This window comes from Symphalangus syndactylus, chromosome 6, assembly GCF_028878055.3.
Source record: "Symphalangus syndactylus isolate Jambi chromosome 6, NHGRI_mSymSyn1-v2.1_pri, whole genome shotgun sequence".
Taxonomy (NCBI): Eukaryota; Metazoa; Chordata; class Mammalia; order Primates; family Hylobatidae; genus Symphalangus; species Symphalangus syndactylus.
The window spans coordinates 58,616,967-58,643,898 of record NC_072428.2 but is presented as its reverse complement, the minus strand read 5'-3'; the positions used below and the strand labels follow the sequence as shown (position 1 = coordinate 58,643,898).

General features: G+C 40.5%; 1 protein-coding gene across 2 annotated transcripts in view; it reads left to right on the top strand.

Moving 5' to 3' along the window:
• INTS4 (integrator complex subunit 4) overlaps positions 1 to 26,932 on the top strand; it is a 133,244-nt gene that overhangs the window by 31,629 nt on the left and 74,683 nt on the right. For both annotated transcript variants that reach the window (XM_055283030.2, XM_063641406.1), the window contains exons 5-8: positions 11,733 to 11,918; positions 12,477 to 12,527; positions 14,036 to 14,124; positions 16,761 to 16,881. In XM_055283030.2, the coding sequence (XP_055139005.1) occupies positions 11,733 to 11,918; positions 12,477 to 12,527; positions 14,036 to 14,124; positions 16,761 to 16,881 (447 nt within the window). The remainder of the gene's footprint in view (positions 1 to 11,732; positions 11,919 to 12,476; positions 12,528 to 14,035; positions 14,125 to 16,760; positions 16,882 to 26,932) is intronic.

The following is a 26,932-nucleotide window of genomic DNA, read 5'->3' as shown; positions in this document are numbered from 1 at the left end:
GAAGCTGAGGAGAGAGAATTGTTTGAACGTAGGAGGACAAGGCTGCAGTGAGCCTTATGAGCCTTGATTATGCCACTCCACTAAGCCTGGGCAGCAGAATGAGATCCTTTCTCTATTAAAAAAAAAAAAAACCACAAAAGAAAAGTTACGAATAAATCTAACAAAAGAAGCACCAGTAATATCCAGATACTATGGTACTATATGAAGATAGATATAAAGATAAATGGAATAGAATTGAGAGTCAAGTCCAGGCATGGTGGCTAACGCCTGTAATCCTAGCACTTTGGGAGGCTGTGGTAGGCAGATCACTTGAGGTCAGGAGTTTGAGACCAGCCTGGCCAACATGGTGAAACCTTGTCTCTACTAAAAATACAAAAATTAGCCAGGTGTGATGGCACACGCCTGTAATCCCAGCTACTGGGGAGTCTGAGGCAGGAAAATCGCTTGAACCTGGGAGGCGGAGGTTGCAGTGAGCTGTGATCGCACCACTACACTCCAACCTGGGCGACAGAGTGAGACTGTCTCAAAAGTGAAAAAAAAAGTATTGAGAGTCAAGAAATTGGCCGAGTGTGGTGGCTTCCGCCTGTAATCCTACTACTTTGGGAGGCTGAGGTGAGCAGATCACTTGAGCCCAGGAGTTTGAGACCAGCCTGGGCAACATGGCAAAACCCCATCTCTACAAAAAATACAAAAACTAGCCACAAATGGTGGTGTGTGCCTGTAGTCTCAGCTACTGGGGAGGCTGAGATGGGAGGATTACTTAAGCCTGGGAGGTTGAGGCTGCCAGTGAGCCGAGACTGCACTACTGCAGTCCAGCCCCAGTGACACAGCAAGACCCTGTCTCTGACAAAAGAAGAAGAAGAAGGAGAAGAAATAAACTCGTGTCTTTGGTCAACTGATTTTCTGTATGGATGCCAGTACCATTCAATGGAGAAAAAAATTGTCTTTTCAATGCATGGTGTTGGGACAACTGTCTATCCACATGTAAAACAAGAAAGTTGGAAACTTACCTTACACCATGCAAAAATTAACTCAAAATGAATCAAAGACCTGAATATATGTGAGCTAAAATTATAAACCCCTTAGAAGAAAATACAGTAGTAAATTTTCATGTCCTTGGATTTGGCAGTGGATTATTAGATATAACAAAAGCACATGTGGTAAAAGAAAAAAGTAAATAAATTGGGTTTCACCAAAACTGAAAACTTGTTTTTCAGGGGACCCAAGAAGGTGAAAAAACAACCCACAGTGTGGGAAAAAATATTTGTAAATCATATATATAATGAGGTAATTGTATTTTTGTTTTTTGTTTTTTTTTGAGTCGGAGTCTCACTTTGTCATCCAGGCTGGAGTGCAGTGGTGGCTTGACCTCGGCTCACTGCAACCTCTGCCTCCCAGGTTCAAGTGGTTCTCCTGCTTCAGCCTCCTTAGTAGCTGGGATTACAGGCATGTGCCCAGCTGATTTTTTGTATTTTTGGTAGAGAGGGGGTTTCACTGTGTTGGTCAGGCTGACCTCAAACTCCTGACCTCAAGTGATCCACCCACCTTGGCTTCCCAAAGTGCTGGGATTACAGCGTGAGCCACTTCGCCCAGCTGGTAATTGTATTTAGACTATCTAAGGAACTCTTACAACCCAATAATAAAAATACAAACAACCCAATTAAAAACATGACAGAGGAGGGAAAGTGGCAAATTAAAAAAAAAAGTATTAAACTAACATGGGCAAAAGATCTGAATAGGTATTACAAAAAATCTAATAATCCACTGCCAAATAGATATACAAAAAAGATAAACATACAACACAAAAGCTTAACATCACCTGTCACTAGGGAAATGCATATCAAAACCACAATGAGCTGAGTGCCGTGGCTCACACCTGTAATCCCAGCACTGTGGGAGGCCAAGGAGGGTGGATCACTTGAGATCAGGAGTTTGAGACCAGCCTGGCCAACATGATGAAACCCTGTTTCTACTAAAAATACAAAAATTAGCCAGGCATGGTGGTGGGCTCCTGTAATCCCAGCTACTTGGGAGGCTGAGGCATGAGGCTCGAACCTGGGAGGCGGAGGTTGCAGTGAGCCAAGATCTTCCCATTGCATTCCAGCCTGGGTGACAGAGCAAGACTCTGTCTGAAAACAAAAAAACAAAAAACCCACAACGAGATGCCATCTCAATTTCTAGGATGGCTGTAATAAAACTGCCCCACAGGCTAAAGTGATCCTCCTGCCTCAGCGTCCCAAGTAGCTGGGACTACAGTTGCATGCCACCACGCCTGACTAACTTTTGTATTTTTTGTAGAGATGGGGTTTTGGCATGTTACCCAGGCTGGTCTTCAACTCCTGAGCTGAAGAGATCTGCCTGCGTCAGCCTCCCAAAGTGCTAGGATTACAGGAGTGAGCCACTGTGCCTGGTGTTCGCTCAGCTGCTTTCAGAAAGTCTGGCAGTTCCTCAAAAAATTAAAAATAGCCTTACTATAGGACCCAGCTGTTCTACTTGTAGATATCTACCAACAAACTGAAAGATATTAACTAAGAAGTTTGTATGTGATTTTTTTTTTTCCCCCAGATGGAGTCACTCTGTCAACCAAGCTGGAGTGCAGTGGTGCGATCTTCGCTCACTGCAACCTCTGCCTCCCAGGTTCAAGCAATTCTCCTGCCTCAGCCTCCTGAGTAGCTGGGACTGCAGGTGCCCACCACTGTGCCTGGCTAATTTTTTTGTAGTTTTAATAGAGACGGGGTTTCACCATGTTGGCCAGCCTGGTCTCGAACTCTTGACCTCAGGTGATCTGCCCGCCTCAGTCTCCCGAAGTGCTGGGATTACAGGCATGAGCCACTGCACTTGGCCCTATGGATGTTTATAGCAGCAGCATTCATAATAGTCAAAGGTGGGAGCAAGTCAAATGACCATCAGCTGATGAATTGATAAATAATGCACGTTAGAATATTATTTGGCCATTAAAAAGAATAAAATACCAATACATTCTACAACTTCGTTGGACTTTGAAAACATTATGCTAAGTGAAAGAAGCCAAACACAAAAGACCACCTATTGCATGATTTAGTTTATATTAAATTTGCATAATAGGTTAAGTCTATAGAGACAGAAAGTACATTAGTGGTTGGTTAGGGCTTAGGCGAACAGAGAGATAGGTTGATAGCTAAAGGATACAGAATGGCTTTTTTTTTTTGCAGGAGGGGGATCTTTCTGTAATGATAATGTTTGAAAACTGACTGTGGTGATGGTTGTGCATATATGTGCAAAACTAAAGAGCACTGAATTGGCCAGGTGCAGTAGCTCATGCCTGTAATCCTAACGCTTTGGGAGGCCAAGGTGGGAAGCTCCCTTGAGTGCAGGTGTTCAAGATCAGCTTGAGCAACACAACGAGACCTCATCTGTGCAAAAGAACTATCAGGTGTGATGGTGCACATCCGTAGCCCAAGCTACTTTGGGAGGCTGAGGTGAGAGGGTTACTTGAGCCCAGGAGGTCAAGGCTGCAGTGAGCTATGATGACATCACTGCATTCCACCCTGGGCGACAGAGCGAGGCCCTGTCATTTATTCATTCATTCGTAAATACATACTTACATATACATACATACACCTATACATACATACCATTGAATTGTACATGTTATCTGGGAGAATTGCTTACGTTTTCTGGGAGAATTGCATGGTATGTGTATTATATCTTATCATAGCTATTAAAAATTTATACTTCAGGCCTGGCGTGGTGGCTTACGCTTGTAATCCCAGCACTCTAGGAGGCCAAAGCAGGCAGATCACCTGAGGCCAGGAGTTTAAGACCAGCCTGGCCAACATGATGATAACACTGTCTCTACTAAAAATACAAAAATTAGCCGGGTGTGGTGGTAATCCCAGCTACCCTGATGGCTGAGGCATGAGAATCACTTGAACCAGGGAGGCAGAGGCTGCAGTGAGCTGAGATCACGCCATTGCACCCCAGCCTGGGCGACAGATTGAGACTCTGTCTCAAAATAAATAAACATAAGAAAAAAAATTATACTTCACCGAATTTTGGTGAATTTATCAACATTTACATTTTTTCCACGTTTTGGCTAATTTGAATAATGCCGCTATGAATATTCACTTATAAGTTTTTTGCTTAATATATATATGTTTTCAGTTCTCTTGGATGTATACCAAGGATATTCACTTAAAAATTTTTGCTTAATACATGTTTTCAGTTCTCTTGGATGTATACTAAGGAGAGGAATTTTGGGGTCATATGATAATTAAGTGTTTAAGTTTTTAATAAAATTGTCATAAAATACAGATTAACATAAAATTTACCATGTCAACCATTTTAAAACATACTGTTTAGTGGCATTAAGTATGTTCACAAAGTTGTGTGATCATCACCACACTTCGTTGACAGAGCTCTTTTTGTTTTGCAGAAGTGAAACTCTATACCCATTAAACAATAACTCCCCATGTCCCCATCCCCTAGTCCCTAACAACCACCATTCTATATTCTGTTTTTATAAATTTAACTACTGTAGAGACTTCAGGTAAGTGGAATCATGCAATATTTGTCCTTTTGTGCCTAGCTTATTTTTCTTAGCATAATGTCCTCAAAGTTCATCCACATTTTAACGTGTGTCAGAATTTTCTTCCTTTTTACAGCTGAATAATGTACCATTTAAGTAAATTGGAGAAATAATGCCATTTTCCCACCGAAGTAAATGCTTCATATGTATTTTTTAAGGATATCAATTATAGCATGCATCACATAATAATGACATTTCAGTCAAGGATGGACTGCATATACAACAGTGGTCCCATAAGGTTATAATATTATATTTTTACTGTACTTTTTCTATATGTCGATATGTTTAGATACACAAATACCATTATGTTACAGTTGCCTACAATATTCAGTACAGTAACATGTTGTACAGGTTTATAGCTTAGGAGCATTAGGCTATATCATGTAGTCTAGGTGTAGTAGGCTTTACAATCTAGGTTTGGGTAAGTACACTCTGATGTTTGCACAATGATGAAATCACCTAATGATGCATTTCTCAGAATGTATCCTTGTTGGTAATTGATGCATGACTATATTTACTTTTCATGTCTCTTTTGTTTTCCTTAATCTGAAAAGATCACTCAACCTTTGTCTTTCATTACCTTGACATTTTTGAAGAGTGTAGGGCATTTATTTTGTAAAATGTCTTGCAATCTGGTTTTATCTGATATTTTCAGTTTAGATTCAACCAATGCATTTTGACAAGAATATAACATAATTTTGTGTCCCTCATAATGTATAACATCATGAGGCACAGATGACGTTTGACTTGTTGATGATGTTGCCTTTGATACTTGACTTAGGTGGTGTCTGCCAGGTTTTGATTATAGAGTTATTTGATCCCCAAAATTAAAAATAGAATTGCCATATGATCCAACAATTCACTTCTGGGATATACCTCTATAAGGGCTGCCATAACAAAATGCCACAGGCTGGATGGCTTAAACAACAGAAATTGCTCACGTTTCTGAAGTCTAGAATCTAAGACTGAGGTGCTGGCAAATTCAGTTCATAGTGAAGGCTCTCTACCTGGCTTAAAGACAACTGCCCACTTGCTGTGTGGGCATATGGCCTCTCCCTTGTGCATGAGGAGAGAGAGCTCTCATAAGGCCACTAGAGTCCCATCCTTATGACCTCATTTAACCTTAATTACCTCCTGAAAGGCCCCATCTCCAAATGCAGTTATAATGTATTGCATTTCTTTTGTAACTATGACTGTTGGGTCATGAGTTCCTTAAGGAAACTCATTTTTCCAAAGAAGACATGTAGATGGTCAATAAGCCAATATGAAAAGATGCTTAATATCACTAATCACTAATCATTAGGGAAAGAAAATCAAAACCACAGTGAGATACCACTTCATACCCATTAGGATAGCTATTGCCAAAAAGAAAAAAAAAGTATTGGCAAGGATTGGAACCCTTGTGCATTGATAGTAGTAGTGCAAAATAGTGCAGCCATTGTGGAAAACAGTATGACAGTTCCCTAAAATTCATGGGTTGGAAGAATTAATATGTTTAAATGTCCATATTACCCAAAATGATCTACAGATTCAGTGTAATTCCTATCAAAATTCCAATATCATTTTTCACAGAAATAGAAAAAAAGTCTTTAAAATTTGTATGAAACCACAAAAGACTGAATAGCAAAACAATTTTGAACAAAAAGAACAAAGCCAGAGGCATTACATTCCCTATTTTCAAAATATATTATAAAGCAGTTGTAGTCAAAACAACATGGTACTGGCATAAAAACAGTACCAAAGGAACAGGATAGAAAGCCCAGAAACAAACCCTTGCATTTATGGTCAGCTGATTTTTGACAGTGGTGCCAAGAACACACACTGGGTAAAGGACAATCTATTCAATAGATGATGCTGGGAGAAGTGGTCATTCACATGCAGGAGAATGAAATTAGACCCTTACATCATACACATACTTGAACTGAGTGGATTAAAGATTTAAAACATAAGAACTGAAACTGTAGAACTACTAGAAGAAAACACAGAGAAAGCTCTGTGACATTGATCTGGGCAATGATTTTTTGTTGTGATTTTAAAAGAGCAGGCAACCAACCAACAACAAAAAATAGACAAATGGGACTGTATCAAACTAAATAGTTTCTGTACAAGAAAAGAAACTAAGTGAAGAGACAACCCATAGAGGTAAAAAAAAAAAAAAAAGTGTAAACCATATATCTGACAAGGGCTAATATCCAGGAATTCAACTAAGTAGCAACAACAACAACAAAACCTGGCTAAAAAATGGGCAAAGGACCAGAACAGACCCTTCATACAGATGAACAACAGGTTCATGAAAAAGCATACAACATCACTAAGCGTCGGGAGAATGCAAATTAAGTGAGATGTCACCTCACATCTATTAGAATGGTTTTTATAAAAAAGATGAACAATAACAAGTGTTGGCATGGGGAGACAAGGAAACCCTCGTACACTGTTGGTGAAGATGTAAATTAGTACAACTATTTATGGAAAACAAGATGAAGGTCTCAAAAACCTAAAAATAGAACTAGCATGTGATCTAGCCATCCCACTTCTGGGTATATGTCTAAAGGAATTGAAATCAGTATGTTGAAGGGATGCTTGCACTCCGATGTTGATTGCAGCAGTATTCACAATAGCCAGTGTATGGAATCAACCTGTTTATCAGCAGATGAATGAATAAAGAAGATGTGGTGTATAACATGCAGTGGAATATTATTCAGCCTTGTAAATGAAGGAGATCCTGTCATTCATGACAACGTGTATGAACCTTGAAGACATTATACTAAGTGACATAAGCCAAACACAGAAAAACACATGCCACATGATCTCATTTGTATGTGTAATTTTAAAAAGTTGAACTCAGAAAGTAGAGTGATGATCACCAGAGGCTAGGAGTGGTAGTAAAGTGAGGGAGCGGGGAGTTGCTGGTCAAAGGTTATAAAGTTTCAGCTCAACAGGAGGAATAGGTGGAATAGGTTTTGAGATCTATTACATAGCAGGTGACTATAGTCCACAATAATGTCTATTTTAAAATAACTAAGAGTGGGGAGGTGCAGTGGCTCACACCTGTAATCCCAACACTTTGTGAGGTCGAGGTGGGAGGATTGCTTGAGTCCAGGAATTCAAGACCAGCCTAGTCAATGTGATGAGACTCTGTCTCTGCAAAAGTAAAAAAAAGTAGCTGGGCGTGGTGGCGTGCACCTGTAGTCTCAGGCTGAGTCAGGAGGATTGCTTGAACCCAGGAGTTCCAGGCTATGTGAGCTATGATTGTGCCACTACACTCCAGCCTAGGTGACAGAGGAAGACGTTGTCTCTTAAAAAACAAAAACCTAAGTGAATATTTCAAATGTCTCACCACAAAAAATGATAGGTGATGGATATATGTTAATTAGTTTGATTTAATAATTCCATATTGCATACATGTATTAAAGTATCACATTGTATCCCATAAATATATATAGCTATGACTATAATAAAACATTAAAATCAAAAATAGATAATTTGTGGAGAGATACTTTGAGATTATGTGAATATGCTCTTCCTCATCAAACTACCCACCATTTTAGCAACTGTTATTAAATCTTGCCTGACTTTGTTATTACCATAAAGAGAGCTTGCCTCCCCTCCCTCCCTTTCTTCTTTCCTTCGTGCTTTCCCTCCCTCCCTCCCTCCACTCTCCCTCATTCCTTCCTCCTTCCTTCCATTCGTCTCCCGTTTTATTATATAATAGTATAATCATTTTTTGAAGTTTAAATTGTCTCTTTATAATAATTTTTATTTTATTTATTTATTTATTTATTTATTTATTTATTTTGAGAAAGAGTCTTGCTCTGTTGTCCAGGCTGGAGTGCAGTGGGGCAGTCTCGGCTCACTGCAAGCTCTGCCTCCCAGGTTCATGCCGTTCTCCTGCCTCACAGCCTCCCGAGTAGCTGGGACTACAGGCGCCCATGACCACACCCGGCTAATTTTTTTTCTATTTTTTTTTTAGTAGAGATGGGGTTTCACTGTGTTAGCCAGGATGATCTCGATCTCCTGACCTCGTGATCCACCTGCCTTGGCCTACCAAAGTGCTGGGATGACAGGCATGAGCCACCGCGCCCGGCCAATAATTTTTAAATACAGGATGTTACTCGTTGTATTCTGTGTATCACAGTAGGAAGAAAGTCATGCTTTTAGATACTTTTCAAAGTTCTTCTCATTTATCCTCTCCTTGATCATTTCACTTATTGGATAGCTAATCCTCATTTGAGAGATGAATAGATGTAGTTCAAAGACTGAAAAGGAAATTAATGCAGTTTTCTTGTGTAGCATCTGCACAACTGAAATTGAGGGTCTTCTGCTTTCTTTCCTATTTGTAAAGATTTTTCTGGGAGAACAAAGTTCTTGTTAAAAGAGGGTATCCATTAGAATCTGCGTACAGAATACACCAAATTGTTATCTGTCCTTAAAAACTATTCATATCAAGGATCACCTGAGCCCAAGAGTTTGAGACCAGCCTGGGCAATATGGCAACATCCCATCTCTACAAAAATTTTAAAAATTAGCCAGGTGTGATGGCACACATTTGTGGTCCCAGCTACTCAGGAGACTGAGGTGGGAATATCTCTTGAGCTTGCTAGGCCGAGGTTGCAGTGAATGGTGATCACAACACTGCACTCCAGCCTGGGTGACAGAGCGAGACCCTTATCTCAAAAGAAAAAAAAATCCATATCTATGCTGAATGGATCAGTATGTTATTTTTGTCTTATTCAGCTTCATTCTCAGATTTTGTTGATACACAGAACCATTTATTTTTTTAATATATAGCAAAATTGTAAATTAATTTTTATTTTTGACACAAATTGGTCTTATTATTAAGATGTGGGATGTGGTTTGCTTACTTGCTCCCTTAATATAAAAATGATGGCACTTCAATGGCCTGACAAAGTGTGTAACACCAAAATAGCATCTGCAGACACTTAGCAATTTTTTTTAATTAATAAGTTTTTATCCAACAGTATAAAGAAAAGCAGTTCTTAATGATGATGACCTTGATGCAAGAAGTGACCTGTAGGGGAAGGACATCATAAAATTGTAATTGTTTCCGTGAGAGCCTGAGACTCTCTTTTGGGCTAAGATTCAGTGTGCAGTAATACACTGATTGCGCATTATTGTTGCCTGGTTAACAGAAGCTAGAAGGATTTAGTTTGTTGCTTGAAAATCAAAGTGTTTGTAACAGAGGTGCAATCAACAGTTTAGTCATGAGAAATGATGTTTTTATACTAAATATAAATAGTTCATTTGTTTTTGTCTTTTAGGGGGCACGGTTTGAGACAGAGTCTTGCTCTGTTGCTCAGGCTGGAGTGCAGTGGTGTGATCTTGGCTCACTGAAACCTCTGCCTCCTGTGTTCAAGCAATTCTCTGGCCTCAGCCTCCCAAGTAGCTGGGATTACAGGTGTGTGCCACCACACCCGTCTATAAATTTTTTTTTAAAGAAGTGGGGCCTCGCTGTGTTGTCCAAGCTGGCCAAATCCCATTCACTTTTCTCCACACTAGTGACTCACTTTGAGAATCATTATCCATTAGTGGGTAATGTGACCAATTTCATGAGATGTGATTTTTTTTTTTGAAAAAGAAAATAAAATACAAATATCAGAGTAAATCACAAGCTATAAGGTAAATATTGTTTTGTTAAACTTGCTGTATGTGTTTTTTTATGTACTGTGTTGCAGTATTATGTGTTTCTTACTTTGGGTGCTAGTCAAAAGAAGTTTGAAATCCAGAGTTTTGTACCATTTTTATTACCGCATGTACAACCTCATTTCTTCAAAGTATTTTTAATTTATGTTACTATGTTATGCAAATAGCTTGTTTTAGTAGCATTGGACTAGGGTAATGCAGGAGGAAAACTGATAATTTATTAAAATTCCTGGTGAGAAGTGCTAGCATAAAAAATACTGATAGTACTAAATGTTGACAAGGATGTGGCACATCTAGAATACTTATGCAGCACTGGTGGAAGTGTAAATTAGTACAGGCATTATGGAAAACTATTTGGCAGTATCTTCTTTTTTGGAGGCAGTATCTCACTCTGTCACCCAGGTTGGAGTGCAGTGGCGTGATCACGGCTCACTGCAACCTCCACCTCCGAGGCTCAAAGGATCCTCCTACCTCAGCCTCCTGGGTAGCTGGAACTATAGGTGTGTGCCACCACACGCATATAGTCCCATTTGCCCAGGGTGGTCTTGAACTCCTGGGCTCAAGTGATCCTCCTGCCTTGGCCTCCCAAAGTGCTGGGATTATAGGCATGAGCTACTGTGCCCAACTGGCAGTATCTTCTTAAGCTGAAGCATGTCTTGTTACCTATCAATTCTACTTCTACATGTATATCCAAGAAAAATGTGAACATGTACACCAAAAGCCACGTACAAGAGTAATCACAGTAGCATTATTCAAAATAGCCAAAGACTGGAAATAACTTAAATATTCATCAACAGAAAGGCTAAATAGATTTTCATATATTTACAAATGAATACTGTATAAGTAACAAGAATAAATGAACCATTGCTATCTGCCATACCTTGCATAAATCTCACAAACATAATATTAAGCCACAGAAGCCAGATACTATTTGATTTCATAAAGTACAAAAATAAACAAATGAACCTGTGTGTTAGAAGTCAGGATAGTAGCTATTTTTGGTGGTGGTGTGGTGAGGTAGTTGCTGGGAGGAGGAATGAGGGATATTTCTGGAGTGTTGGTTACATACTATTTAATCTGGGTGCTTGTTATATATGTGTATTTGTGAAAATTTATTGAGCTGTACACTTAAGATTTTGCATATTTCGATATTAAAAGTTTTAAAAATTTATACATTTTTGTCTGGTTTTAAAATTTGAAAGCAAGTAAAACGCAATCAGCGATGAATTTTAAAGTACCTACTCTGTAAAAGGCAAAGTGCTAGCTATTGGGAACACAAAGATGAAAAACTAGGACTTTTATTTTCTAAGGACTCATGTTTTTTTGAGAAGACACATACTCAAGTAACATGATGCTAGACAGACTGTCCTGAGAATATAGGGCTTGAAATCACCCCTAAGGTTGATGCAGTGCTTTTGTTTCTGGTCTTGTCTGTGTTTGTTAAGATATCTTAATCTTGCCTTTTTTTTCTTTTTCTTTTTTTCTTTTTCTTTTTTTTAAATAGCATCTGACAGATACGTCTCATGGTGTAAGAAATAAGTGCCTGCAGTTACTTGGCAATCTTGGCTCTTTGGAGAAAAGTGTCACAAAAGATGCAGAAGGCCTAGCTGCCAGAGATGTCCAGAAGATTATAGGGGATTACTTCAGTGACCAAGACCCACGTGTCAGAACAGCAGCTATAAAAGCCATGGTAAACGTGATTATGGAAACTAGTTGGGGCTAGTGTTCATTTTTGTTTTTTAAGTTTATAGCTGGTGCTGCCTTGGATACACTGAATTCTTCAGCATATACTTTCAGGAAGGTATTGGTGGTGGCCTCATGGAACTCAGTGACACACATTCCTGTATACAAGTGTGCTTTTTTGGCTTTCTCTGGTAGCTGTCATGTGTATTTATGAAACATGGAAAGCACAATAGGAACCTGTTATAATTCCTTCGACTTGGAGGCATATGACTTGGTATGATATTATAATAGGGGGAGGTGGTGTTAATCATTTTTTCTTTAGCCTTCATATCATTATTTCATATTTTTCTAATACCTTCTTGGGACAGTCCATGGGTTAGATTTATGAAATGCTCGAATGCTTCTATTGAAAGACGACAAGTTTCTTATTTATATAGCACTGATTTTGGCTAAATGGAACCATGTTAGCCTGATACAATAGGGGAAAATATGTGAGATTGTGGGGAGACATTGGAAATATTGCCCTTTTCCTCCTAGGCCCTTAAACTATATATTTATTATCTAGTTGCAGCTCCATGAAAGAGGACTGAAATTACACCAAACAATTTATAATCAGGTACCTTATATGATTGCTGTCTGGAAGGGGTGGAGGTATCGTGAAGCTGGGAGGGTGGCACACAGGTTCTCAGAATTTGAAAACATGAGGACCTCGCTGGTTAATAGTGGCAGTGTTGATTGGGGTGGATGTGAATTCATATTCAAAACATGCTTTTCAGGAAGAGAATGGAGGTTATGTAATTAAATAGCACTAGTACATGTGAAAAGGACTTTAAGGAGGATTTACAAAGGTCAGTATGAGTGTGAGAGTACCTGAAGAAAAGTGTAGCATTTAGAATAAAGAACATGTTAGTCTTTCTGATCACTGTTTTGTTGGGCCATACGTGAAGTCATTTCTGGGCACCACACTTCACAGACTAGAGTCTGTCTGGAGAAGGGTGACCAAGACCATAGGATCATATTTTAAAAAGTCACATGAATGTAGTAGTAGTGGTAAAGAAAGGCATAATGAAGTTGTGGAAAAGCTGATTGACGGCCTAACCAAAAGGCCTTACAAGGCCGTCTTTCTCTTGGAGGATAATTGATTCAATCTGGTAAAAGGCAATCTAAATCCATGTTCAGAGATTAGATTTTGTTAGCCTGCCAAGAGTGGTTTTATCTCTCATGGGAAGAAGATAATTAGCCAAGTCCCTATCACAGATGTGTAAACCAAGTTTATTCCTCTATTGAATGAAGTAGAATGGGTCCAGAATGCTTGTGGTGGTGTGACCATCGCCTTCTTTTTCTATAAGAAAACTATGTGGGAAGCCAAATAATTTAAAGGAAACTTTGATAGTAAGGACTCAGAGGAAGGAAAGTTAGTTGGCTGATTCAGATGTTTGGTGGCATAAGACTCTTAGTAATCTAGGCAAGCAGTAATGAGAGCCTCAAGGGAGTGAGGATGGACTGATAGTATAGAATTTAAGATATAAGGTAGAATTTGCTTCCTTAATGAGTTCAGGTTTGGGTGTGTTGAGTATAAAAGTTTGATGGGACATCCATGAAGAGAATTCCAGCCATAAGTAGTTACAAAGGTCTGAAGATCAGGAGAAATCAGAACTAAGGGTAGGTATTCTGAGCCATCAGTATTTAGGGCGTATGGGGCTACCCAGAAAGAGTGAGTGGATTGAAACAGAGGCCAGTGATTTCAGACCAAAGTAAACAGAAATGTGTGCTTTGATTTTTACAGGTGGAGGAAAAACCCATAATTGGTGTTTTAGCCTGTGAGAATAGTACTGTGGGCTCCCAGCATGCTTTGCTGGGTTTGATCTGTTCTAGATGTTTTTATGCCGTCAGTCTGTGATTCTCCTTTCAGACATGGGGTAGGAGGGTGCATAGTCAGAATACAGGCAGAGCAGCTGACAGAGGTCAAGATTCATTTTTAAGCAAAGATTCAAGAAGTTAAAACCACACACAAGTATTTTACTGGGCATCCTTATCCAACCACCCTATCTTCACTTTGAAAATAGTTTAAACATTGCCTGAGAGGACACAGAACTAATAGACTTTTGGAATTCTTCTTTGCAGGCCTGTAAATTACTCTCTGATGACTATGAACAAGTGCGCAGTGCTGCAGTCCAGCTTATCTGGGTTGTCAGTCAGCTCTATCCTGAAAGGTCAGTGTGGGTGTAAGCTGGCTTTTGTTGATTGTGAAGCCGTTTTCCTCTCCTCTCACCATGCAGAAAGCCCACTTCTAGAAAAGAAATGTTGGTTAGATTTTTGGAAGGCAATGGGGAGTAAGGGAAAAGCACAGGCCCTGAAAATCAGATTGCCTGGTACTCATTTCCCATCTCTGATAGGAACTTTCTGTACACCTTCGGAAAGATACTTCACTTCTTTGGTCCTAACCTTCTCATCCATAAGTGAAGAAATTGGAATATCTTTCTTAAATGGTTTTCAGTACTTTACAAAAAAATCTTTAAAATTGTTTGAGACCCATTTTAGTTTGGTTTGTGCCAAATGCCAGATAAAGATAACGGATGAGTTTGAGAATAATGATCTCTTACATAGTTTTCCTGGTTAAAAATATTTTCACAGCAATTAAATTAACTTCACAGTGATTCTTTGAGGACGTAGGCAATATTATTTATTATACTTTATAAGATAGAATATTTTATTTATAAATATTTATTTATCTTTTATTTATAAATATTTATAGAATATTTTATTTTTCCTTGTATAGGAAAAAGAGGTGTTTTTTCCTCTTCATTAAACTGCCAAAATTTGAAAACCAGAATGAATTAATAAACCTGTAGGAGTAAGCTCCATTTGTAGTGTTTTAGGACTTAGACACATACAAAGAAAAGGGCTAACTGGAAATTGTCTCTTCTTTTAGGACTGGATTGATGAGTAAGTTTTATATTGATTTATTCTGAGATTTAGTGTATTTATAGAAGTTCAGTCTGGACACGGTGGTGCCTGTAATCCCAGCACTTTGGGAGGCTGAGGCGGGTGGATCACCTGAGGTCAGGAGTTCAAGACCAGCCTGGCCAACATGGTGAAACCTCATCTCTACTAAAAATAAAAAAATTAGCCGAGCATGGTGGCACACGCCTGTAATCCCAGCTACTAGGGAGGCAGGAGAATCGCTTGAACCCGGGAAGTGGAGATTGCAGTGAGCCAAGATCGTACCACTGCACTCCAGCCTGGGTCACAGAGCAAGACACTCTCTCTCAAAAAAAAAAAAAAAAAAAGAAGTTCAGTTGCAGAAGATAATAAACTTAAGGATATGAAATATGCGGTGGAAGCTAGTTTTTGATAATTTCATAAATCTTTGAACCTTTGGTGGGTTACATACTTTTTTTTTTTTAAGGCAGGGTCTTGCTCTGTGGCCCAGGCTGCAGAGCAGTGATGTGATCTCGGCTTACTGCAACCTCCAACTCCTGGGTTGAAGCAACTGTCATGCCTGAGCCTCCCAAGTAGCTGGAATTACAGGCGCACACCACCACACCCAGCTGATTTTTTGTATTTTTAGTAGAGATGAGGTTTTGCCATGTTGGGTAGGCTGGTCTCGAACTCCTGGCTTCAGGTAATCTGCCCGCATCAGTATCTCAGTGTGCTGGGATTACACGCCTGGCTGAACCTTGGTGGGTTACACGCTTTTATTCAATACATTGAAAATTTGCACCTGGTTGCAGTGGCTCAACCCTGTAATCCCAGCACTTTGGGAGGCTGAGGCGGGCGGATTGCTTGATCTCAGGAGTTTGAGATCAGCCTGGGCAACATGGTAAACCGTCTCTACCAAAAATATAAAAAATTAGTTGGGTGTGGTGGCATGCTCTTATAGTCCCAGCTACTCAGGAGAGTGAACTGGGAGGATCACCTGAGCCCAGGAAGTTGACACTGCGATGAGCAGTGATCACGCCGCTGCACTCCAGCCTGGGTGACGGAAGTGAGACCCTGACTAAAAAAAAAAAAAAGCAGAATTTGCAATGCAACTGACAGAGTTGGTTTGTACTGCAAGAGTCCAAGAGTGATTTGTTTATTCCGAACTGTATTTAATCATTCTAGGATTTGAACTATTCAATTATCATTTTTTCTCAGTTTATTGAGCCTGCAGCCTTACTTACTTATGTATTTATTTGTTTATTATTATTATTATTATTATTATTTTGAGATGGAGTCTCGCTCTGTTGCCCAGGCTGGACTGTAGTGGCACTATCTTGGATCACTGCAACCTCCACCTTCCAGGTTCAAGCGATTCTCCTGCCTCAGCCTCCTGAGTAGCTGGGATTGCAGGCATGTGTCACCATGCCCGGCTAATTTTTATATTTTTAGTAGAGAGGAGGTTTTGCCATGTTGGCCAGGCTGGTCTCGAACTCCTGACCTCAAGTTATCCACCTGCCTCAGCCTCCCAAAGTGCTGGGATTACAGGCGTGAGCCATTGTGCCCAGACTGTATTTATTTTTTGAGACAGGGTCTTGCTCTGTCATCCAGGCTGGAGGGCTGTGGTGTGATCTCAGCTCACTGCAACCTTCACCTCCAGAGCTAAAGTTATCTTCCCACTTCAGCCTCCCAAGTAGCTGGGACTGTCGGCGCATGTCACCATGCCTAGCTAATTTTTGTATTTTTTTTGTAGAGATGAGGTTTTGCCATGTTGCTCAGGCTGGTCTTGAACTCTTGGGCTCAAGCAATCTACCTGTCTGGGCCTCCCAAAGTGCTGGGATTATAGATGTGAGCCACTGTGCCTGGCCTGAGCCTGCAGACTTAGGTTCATGTTTTGTTCTAAGTGATTTCATTTCTTTTAATTTAGCATTGTCCCAATTCCTTCTTCTAATGAAGAAATACGCTTAGTTGATGATGCGTTTGGAAAAATTTGTCACATGGTCAGTGATGGCTCTTGGGTGGTTCGTGTTCAGGCAGCAAAACTGTTGGTAAGTTATACTTTTTATGTATGTATGTATGTATGTATATATTTATTTATTTTCTTTTCTGTGGAAATGAGGCTTTTGTGGCCCAGGTTGGTCTCAAACTCTTGGCCTCAAGCAGTCCTCCTGCCTCAGCCTCCCAAAAGACTGGGATTATAGGCTGGGTGCAGTGACTCACATCTGTAATTCCAGCACTTTGGGAGGCTGAGGCGGGCAGATCACGATTGAGACCATCCTGGCTAACATGGTGAAACCCCATCTCTACTAGAAATTCAAAAATTAGCTGGGCATGGTGGCGCACGCCTGTAATCCCAGCTACTAGGGAGGCTGAGGCAGGAGAATCACTTGAACCCGGGAGGCGGAGGTTGCAGTGAGCCGAGATCACGCCACTGCACTCCAGCCTGGCGACAAGGGGTGTCTTGTCTCAAAAAAAAAAAAAAAAAAAAAAAAAAGGCTAGGATTATAGATGTGAGCCACTACACCCAGCCAATAATCCTTTTTTTAAATGAACACATTGCTTGTTAAGTTTTTACAAACATTTTGAGAAACTACAGATGGGGCAGTGTGACCTGAATTTAAAACCCCAGAATTTCGTTTTCTTTTTCTTTTCTTGAGACAGGGTCTTACTCTTTTGCTTAGGCAGGAGTGCAATGGTGCAGTCACGGCTCACTGCAGCCTTGACCTGCCAGGCTCAAGTGATCCTTCCACCTCAGCCTCCTGAGTAGCTGGGACTACAGGCATGTGCCACCCTGCCTAGCTAATTTGTATTTTTTGTAGAGATGGGGTCTTGCTTTGTGCCCAGGCTGGTCTTGAATTCCTAGGCTCAAGTGATCCTTCTGCCTTGGCCTCCCAAATTGTTGGGATTATAGATTTAAGCCACTATTCCCAGCCCCAGAATTTCTTAATATAGGAAGAAATAGTTCACTCTCCTGTAGAGAAATAGCCTTTTAGAACTAGAAAGAATCTTAAAACATAATTCTATTAACCCTACTAGGAACTAAGATAGCCAGAACCTAGAGAAAAAGGAAAACAATAAAAAAAAAGTTTTTCCCATTTATTAAGCACTTGTTATGTCCTAGTTCAGGAGGCTCAAACCCCCCCGGGCTGTGGACCAGTAGTCCTGGTCCATGGCTTGTTAGGAACGAGGCCACACAGCAGGAGGTGAGTTGTAGATGAGCAAGCATTACTGCCTGAGCTCTGCCTGCTGTCAGATCAGCAGCTGCATTAGATTATCACAGGAGTGTGAACCCTATTGTGAACTGAGCATGTGCGGGATCTAGGTTTCATGCTCCTTGTGAGAATCTAATTCCTGATGATCTGAGGTGAAACAGTTTCATCCCAAAACCACCCTGCTCCACCACCCTCCCTGGTTTCTTCCATGAAACTGAACCCTGGTGCCAAAAAGGTGGGGGACCGCTATCTTTTTTTTTTTTTTTTTTTTTTTTGAGACGGGGACCACTATCTTAGATAATTTGAAGGAGGCCCCTTACATATATTTTCTCATTTTCTCTTTACAGTAATCCTGCAAGATAGATGCCGTTATCCAGCTGGGGCATAGTGGCTCATGCCCATAATCCCAGCACATTAGGAGGCTGAGGTGGGTGGGTCACTTGAGCCCAGGAGTTCAAGACCAGCCTGGGCAACACAGCAAGACCCCATCTCTATTTAAAAAAAAAAAAAATTTTTTTTTAAATGCTGTTATTTTCTAGATGAGAAAACTGAGGCTCTGAGGAGTTAAGTAAATTGTCCAGCTTATACAGACAGAAAATTGTAGAGTGAGATCAGATCCTGATCTTTGAGATCAGATCCTGATCTTGCGACTTTTAGCCTGGTACTTTTCTGTTTTCTTTTTGAGGACTCAGCACATTTATTAAAAATTTTTAACTTCTGTGGCTCACGCCTGTAATCCCAGCACTTTGGGAGGCCAAGGTGGGCGGATCACGAGGTCAAGAGATCAAGACCATCCTGGCCAACATGGTGAAACCTTGTCTCTACTAAAAATACAAAAATTAGCTGGGCGTGGTGGCACGTGCCTCTAGTCCTAGCTACTTGGGAAGCTGAGACAGGAGAATCGCTTGAACCTGGCAGGCAGAGGTTACAGTGAGCCGAGATCACGCCACTACATTCCAGCCTGGTGACAGAGTGAGACTCCATCTAAAAAAAAAAAAAAAATTAACTTTTGGGCTGGGGCACAGAGGCTCACACCTATAATCCCAGCACTTTGGGAGGCCGAAGCGGGCAAATCACTTGAGGTCAGGAGTTCGAGACCAGCCTGGCCAACATCGTGAAACCCCATCTCTACTAAAAATACAAAAACTAGCCTGGTGTGATGACACACACCTGTAGTCCCAGCTATTCTGGAGGCTGAGGTCGGAGGATTGCTTGAACCTGGGAGGCAGGGGTTGCAGTGAGCCGAGATTGTGCCATTGCACTCTAGCCTGTGCAACAGAGCGAGACCCTCTCTCAAAAAAAAAAAAAAAATTGTTTAACTTTTAAGGGATAAAATTGTCTTGTAATAGAGTGTTGGCCTAATAGCCTTATTTTATACCTGTGTTACCTTGTATATGTCACTTGGTATTAGTCTCAGTTTCCTCATCTGTTAAGTGGGGTTCTAATATCTCTCATATTTACCTGACAGTGTTGTCATGATGCTTAAATGAGATACAGTCTATGAAAATGTTTATAAACTAAAAAGTACTATACTATGTATTGGGGATGGGGGCATAGTATATATATATATGTGCGTGTAAGTATCTATAAAAATTTGTATACGTGTCACAGCAGGAAAATCTGTGATTCTTTTTGGACACTTCCCATTTGAGTGCCCCCAGCCCTGCCACTCTTGGTGAGATTGTTGGCTGAATTCTTTGTATCTGACTGTACTGGACACTGATCCAGTAATAGCTTTAGTCCTGTGACCAGTATTTGTGGGAGTGTTTGCTGAAACCTGTGTAAAGCATTTTCATGAGATATAGTAATGGATGATTGGAGTATTTCCAATCTTGTGCATAGTAGAGTTAAACAAGCCAGCTGTTACTGATTTTATTTCTGAATTCATATTTTAAAACTTTCTTTTGGTTTATGAGTGTTTTAAAATTCAGAACAATCTGATCATTCATCAAATCCTTTCATTCAGCATTTACAGAGGATCTACAATGAACTCTAGGTGGGAGTGGGGAGGATAAAAATGTTTTAGAGGAATAAATTAATGATATATCTTTATCTGAATAGGCGGTTTTTTTATTTTTTATGTTTTATTTTATTATTATACTTTAGGTTTTAGGGTATATGTGCACAATGTGCAGGTTTGTTACATATGTATCCATGTGCCATGTTGTTTTGCTGCACCCATTAACTCGTCATTTAGCATTAGGTATATCTCCTAATGCTGTCCCTCCCCCCTCCTCCCACCCCACAACAGTCCCCGGAGTGTGATGTTCCCCTTCCTGTGTCCATGAGTTCTCATTGTTCAATTCCCACCTATGAGTAAGAACATGCGGTGTTTGGTTTTTTGTCCTTGCGATAGTTTACTGAGAATAATGTTTTCCAGTTTCATCCATGTTCCTACAAAGGACATGAACTCATCATTTTTTATGGCTGCATAGTATTCCATGGTGTATATGTGCCACATTTTCTTTTTTTTTTTATTGTTTATTTATTTATTTTTTGTTTGTTTGTTTTTGTTTTTAATAGAGTTTATTTAATTGTAAATTCACATTAGGGTTTCTATTTTTCTTTTTTTTTTAAACACTTTTTTTTTTTCTCTCTCTTTTTTTTTTTTTTTTTTAGTATACTTTAGGGTTTTAGGGTACATGTGCACAATGTGCAGGTTTGTTACATATGTATCCATGTGCCATGTTGATTTCCTGCACCCATTAACTCGTCATTTAGCATTAGGTGTATCTCCTAATGCTGTCCCTCCCCCCTCCCCCCACCCCACAACAGTCCCCGGAGCGTGATGTTCCCCTTCCTGTGTCCATGAGTTCTCATTGTTCAATTCCCACCTATGAGTGAGAACATGCGGTGTTTGGTTTTTTGTCCTTGCGATAGTTTACTGAGAATGATGTTTTCCGGTTTCATCCATGTCCCTACAAAGGACACGAACTCATCATTTTTTATGGCTGCATAGTATTCCATGGTGTATATGTGCCACATTTTCTTAATCCAGTCTATCGTTGTTGGACATTTGGGTTGGTTCCAACTCTTTGCTATTGTGAATAGTGCCGCAATAAACATACGTGTGCATGTGTCTTTATAGCAGCATGATTTATAGTCCTTTGGGTATATACCCAGTAATGGGATGGCTGGGTCAAATGGTATTTCTAGTTCTAGATCCCTGAGGAATCGCCACACTGACTTCCACAATGGTTGAACTAGTTTACAGTCCCACCAACAGTGTAAAAGTGTTCCTATTTCTCCACATCCTCTCCAGCACCTGTTGTTTCCTGATTTTTTAATGATGGCCATTCTAACTGGTGTGAGATGGTATCTCACTGTGGTTTTGATTTGCATTTCTCTGATGGCCAGTGATGAGGACCATTTCTTCCTGTGTTTTTTGGCTGCATAAATGTCTTCTTTTGAGAAGTGTCTGTTCATGTCCTCTGCCCACTTTTTGATGGGGTTGTTTGTTTTTTTCTTGTAAATTTGTTTGAGTTCATTGTAGATTCTGGATATTAGCCCTTTGTCAGATGAGTAGGTTGCAAAAATTTTCTCCCATTGTGTAGGTTGCCTGTTCACTCTGATGATAGTTTCTTTTGCTGTGCAGAAGCTCTTTAGTTTAATGAGATCCCATTTGTCGATTTTGGCTTTTGTTGCCATTGCTTTTGGTGTTTTAGACATGAAGACCTTGCCCACGCCTATGTCCTGAATGGTATTGCCTAGGTTTTCTTGTAGGATTTTAATGGTTTTAGGTCTAACATATAAGTCTTTAATCCATCTTGAATTAATTTTTGTATAAGGTGTAAGGAAGGGATCCAGTTGCAGCTTTCTACATATGGCTAGCCAGTTTTCCCAGCACCATTTATTAAATAGAGAATCCTTTCCCCATTTCTTGTTTTTGTCAGGTTTGTCAAAGATCAGATAGTTGTAGCTATGCGGCATCATTTCTGAGGGCTCTGTTCTGTTCCATTGATCTATGTCTCTGTTGTGGTACCAGTACCATGCTGTTTTGGTTACTGTAGCCTTGTAGTATAGTTTAAAGTCAGGTAGCGTGATGCCTCCAGCTTTGTTCTTTTGGCTTAGGATTGACTTGGCGATGCGGGCTCTTTTTTGGTTCCATATGAACTTTAAAGTAGTTTTTTCCAATTCTGTGAAGAAAGTCATTGGTAGCTTGATGGGGATGGCATTGAATCTATAAATTACCTTGGGCAGTATGGCCATTTTCACGATATTGATTCTTCCAACCCATGAGCATGGAATGTTCTTCCATTTGTTTGTATCCTCTTTTATTTCATTGAGCAGTGGTTTGTAGTTCTCCTTGAAGAGGTCCTTCACATCCCTTGTAAGTTGGATTCCTAGGTATTTTATTCTCTTTGAAGCAATTGTGAATGGGAGTTCACTCATGATTTGGCTCTCTGTTTGTCTGTTATTGGTGTACAAGAATGCTTGTGATTTTTGTACATTAATTTTGTATCCTGAGACTTTGCTGAAGTTGCTAATCAGCTTAAGGAGATTTTGGGCTGAGACAATGGGGTTTTCTAGATATACAATCATGTCATCTGCAAACAGGGACAATTTGACTTCCTCTTTTCCTAATTGAATACCTTTTATTTCCTTCTCCTGCCTGATTGCTCTGGCCAGAACTTCCAGCACTATGTTGAATAGGAGTGGTGAGAGAGGGCATCCCTGCCTTGTGCCAGTTTTCAAAGGGAATACTTCCAGTTTTTGCCCATTCAGTATGATATTGGCTGTGGGTTTGTTGTAGATAGCTCTTATTATTTTGAGATACGTCCCATCAATACCTAATTTATTGAGAGTTTTTAGCATGAAGGGTTGTTGAATTTTGTCAAAGGCCTTTTCTGCATCTATTGAGATAATCATGTGGTTTTTGTCTTTGGTTCTGTTTATATGCTGGATTACATTTATTGATTTGCGTATGTTGAACCAGCCTTGCATCCCAGGGATGAAGCCCACTTGGTCATGGTGGATAAGCTTTTTGATGTGCTGCTGGATTCGGTTTGCCAGTATTTTATTGAGGATTTTTGCATCAATGTTCATCAAGGATATTGGTCTGAAATTCTCTTTTTTGATTATGTCTCTGCCAGGTTTTGGTATCAGGACGATGCTGGCTTCGCAAAATGTGTTAGGGAGGATTCCCTCTTTTTCTATCGATTGGAATAGTTTCAGAAGGAATGGTACCAGTTCCTCCTTGTACCTCTGGTAGAATTCAGCTGTGAATCCATCAGGTCCTGGACTCTTTTTGGTTGGTAAGCTATTGATTATTGCCACAATTTCAGAACCTGTTATTGGTCTATTCAGAGATTCAACTTCTTCCTGGTTTAGTCTTGGGAGGGTGTATTTGTCGAGGAATTTATCCATTTCTTCTAGATTTTCTAGTTTATTTGCATAGAGGTGTTTGTAGTATTCTCTGATGGTAGATTGTATTTCTGTGGGATCGGTGGTGATATCCCCTTTTTCGTTTTTTATTGCATCTATTTGATTCTTCTCTCTTTTCTTCTTTATTAGTCTTGCTAGCGGTCCATCAATTTTGTTGATCTTTTCAAAAAACCAGCTCCTGGCTTCATTAATTTTTTGAAGGGTTTTTTGTGTCTCTATTTCCTTCAGTTCTGCTCTGATTTTAGTTATTTCTAGCCTTCTGCTAGCTTTTGAATGTGTTTGCTCTTGCTTTTCTAGTTCTTTTAATTGTGATGTTAGGGTGTCAATTTTGGATCTTTCCTGCTTTCTCTTGTGGGCATTTAGTGCTATAAATTTCCCTCTACACACTGCTTTGAACGTGTCCCAGAGATTCTGGTATGTTGTGTCTTTGTTCTCGTTGGTTTCAAAAAACATCTTTATTTCTGCCTTCATTTCATTATGTACCCAATAGTCATTCAGGAGCAGGTTGTTCAGTTTCCATGTAGTTGAGCGGTTTTGAGTGAGTTTCTTAATCCTGAGTTCTAGTTTGATTGCACTGTGGTCTGAGAGACAGTTTGTTATAATCTCTGTTCTTTTACATTTGCTGAGAAGAGCTTTACTTCCAACTATGTGGTCAATTTTGGAATAGGTGTGGTGTGGTGCTGAAAAAAATGTATATTCTGTTGATTTGGGGTGGAGAGTTCTGTAGATGTCTATTAGGTCCACTTTATGTAGAGCTGAGTTCAATTCCTGGTTATCCTTGTTAACTTTCTGTCTCGTTGATCTGTCTAATGCTGACAGTGGGGTGTTAAAATCTCCCATTATTATTGTGTGGGAGTTTAAGTCCCTTTGTAGGTCACTGAGGACTTGCTTTATGAATCTGGGTGCTCCTGTGTTGGGTGCATATATATTTAGGATAGTTAGCTCTTCTTGTTGAATTGATCCCTTTACCATTATGTAATGGCCTTCTTTGTCTCTTTTGATCTTTGTTGGTTTAAAGTCTATTTTATCAGAGACTAGGATTGCAACCCCTGCCTTTTTTTGTGTTCCAGTTGCTTGATAGATCTTCCTCCATCCCTTTATTTTGAGTCTATGTGTGTCTCTGCACGTGAGATGAGTTTCCTGAATACAGCACACTGATGGGTCCTGACTCCTTATCCAGTTTGCCAGTCTGTGTCTTTTAATTGGAGCATTTAGCCCATTTACATTTAACGTGAATATTGTTATGTGTGAATCTGATCCTGTCATTATGATGTTAGTTGGTTATTTTGCTCGTTAGTTGCTATAGTTTCTTCCTAGCCTCGATGGTCTTTACAATTTGGCATGTTTTTGCAGGGGCTGGTACCGGTTGTTCCTTTCCATGTTTAGTGCTTCCTTCAGGAGCTCTTTTAGGGCAGGCCTGGTGGTGACAAAATCACTCAGCATTTGCTTGTCTGTAAAGTATTTTATTTCTCCTTCACTTATGAAGCTTAGTTTGGCGGGATAGGAAATTCTGGGTTGAAAATTCTTTTCTTTAAGAATGTTGAATATCGGCCCCCACTCTCTTCTGGCTTGTAGAGTTTCTGCTGAGAGATCAGCTGTTAGTCTGATGGGCTTCCCTTTGTGGGTAACCCGACCTTTCTCTCTGGCTGCCCTTAACATTTTTTCCTTCATTTCAACTTTGGTGAATCTGACAATTATGTGTCTTGGAGTTGCTCTTCTCGAGGAGTATCTTTGTGGCGTTCTCTGTATTTCCTGAATCTGAATGCTGGCCTGCCTTGCTAGATTGGGGAAGTTCTCCTGGATAATATCTTGCAGAGTGTTTTCCAACTTGGTTCCATTCTTCCCATCATTTTCAGGTACACCAATCAGACGTAGGTTTGGTCTTTTCACATAGTCCCAAATTTCTTGGAGGCTTTGTTCATTTCTTTTTATTCTTTTTTCTCTAAACTTCCCTTCTCTCTTCATTTCATTCATTTCATCTTCTATCAGCGATACCCTTTCTTCCAGTTGATCGCATCTGCTACTGAGGCTTCTGCATTCTTCGCGTAGTTCTCGAAACTTGGCTTTCAGCTCCATCATCTCCTTTAAGCCCTTCTCTCCATTGGTTATTCTAGTTATCCATTCTTCTAATTTTTTTTCAAAGTTTTTAACTTCTTTGCTATTGTTTTGAATTTCCTCTCGTAGCTCAGAGTAGTTTGATCGTCTGAAGCCTTCTTCTCTCAACTCATCAAAGTCATCCTCCATCCAGCTTTGTTCCGTTGCTGGTGAGGAACTGCATTCCTTTGGAGGAGGAGAGGTGCTCTGTTTTTTAGAGTTTCCAGTTTTTTTGGTCTGTTTTTTCCCCATCTTTGTGGTTTTGTCTACTTTTTGTCTTCGATGATGGTGATGTACAGATGGGTTTTTGGTGTGGATGTCCTTTCTGTTTGTTAATTTTCCTTCTACCAGACAAGACCCTCAGCTGCAGGTCTGTTGGAGTTTACTAGAGGTCCACTCCAGACCCTGTTTGGCTGGGTGTCAGCACCGGTGACTGCAGAACAGCGGATTTTCGTGAGACCACAAATTCAGCTGTCTGATAGTTCCTCTGAAAGTTTTGTCTCAGAGGAGTACCCGGTTGAATGAGGTGTCAGTCTGTCCCTACTGGGGGGGTGCCTCCCAGTTAGGCTGCTCAGGGGTGAGGGACCCACTTTAGGAGGCAGTCTGTCTGTTCTCAGATCTCCAGCTGCGTGCTGGGAGAACCACTACTCTCTTCAAAGCTGTCAGTCAGACAGGGACATTTAAGGCTGTGGAGGTTCTCGCTGAGTTTTTGGTTGTCTGTGCCCTGCCCCCAGAGGTGGAGCCTACAGAGGCAGGCAGGCCTCCTTGAGCTGTGGTGGGCTCCACCCAGTTCGAGCTTCCTGGCTGCTTTGTTTACCTAAGCAAGCCTGGGCAATGGCGGGCGCCCCTCCCCCAGCCTCGTTGCCGCCTTGCAGTGTGATCTCAGACTGCTGTGCTAGCAATCAGCAAGACTCTGTGGGCATAGGACCCTCCGAGCCAGGTGCGGGACACAATCTCCTAGTGTGCCGTTTTCCAGGCCCGTTGGAAAAGCGCAGTATTAGGACGGGACTGACCCGATATTCCAGGTGCCGTCTGTTTCCCCTTTCTTTGACTAGGAAAGGGAACTCCCTGACCCCTTGCGCTTCCCGAGTGAGGCAATGCCTCGCCCTGCTTCGGCTGGCACACAGTGCGCTTCACCGACTGTCCTGAACCCACTGTTAGGCACTCCCTAGTGAGATGAAACCAGTACCTCAAGCAGAAATGCAGAAATCACCCGTCTTCTGTGTCGCTGGGGCTGGGAGCTGGAGACCGGAGCTGTTCCTATTCAGCCATCTTAGGGTCAGTTTTTTTAAGTGTGCCACATTTTCTTAATCCAGTCTATCGTTGTTGGACATTTGCGTTGGTTCCAACTCTTTGCTATTGTGAATAGTGCTGCAATAAACATACGTGTGCATGTGTCTTTATAGCA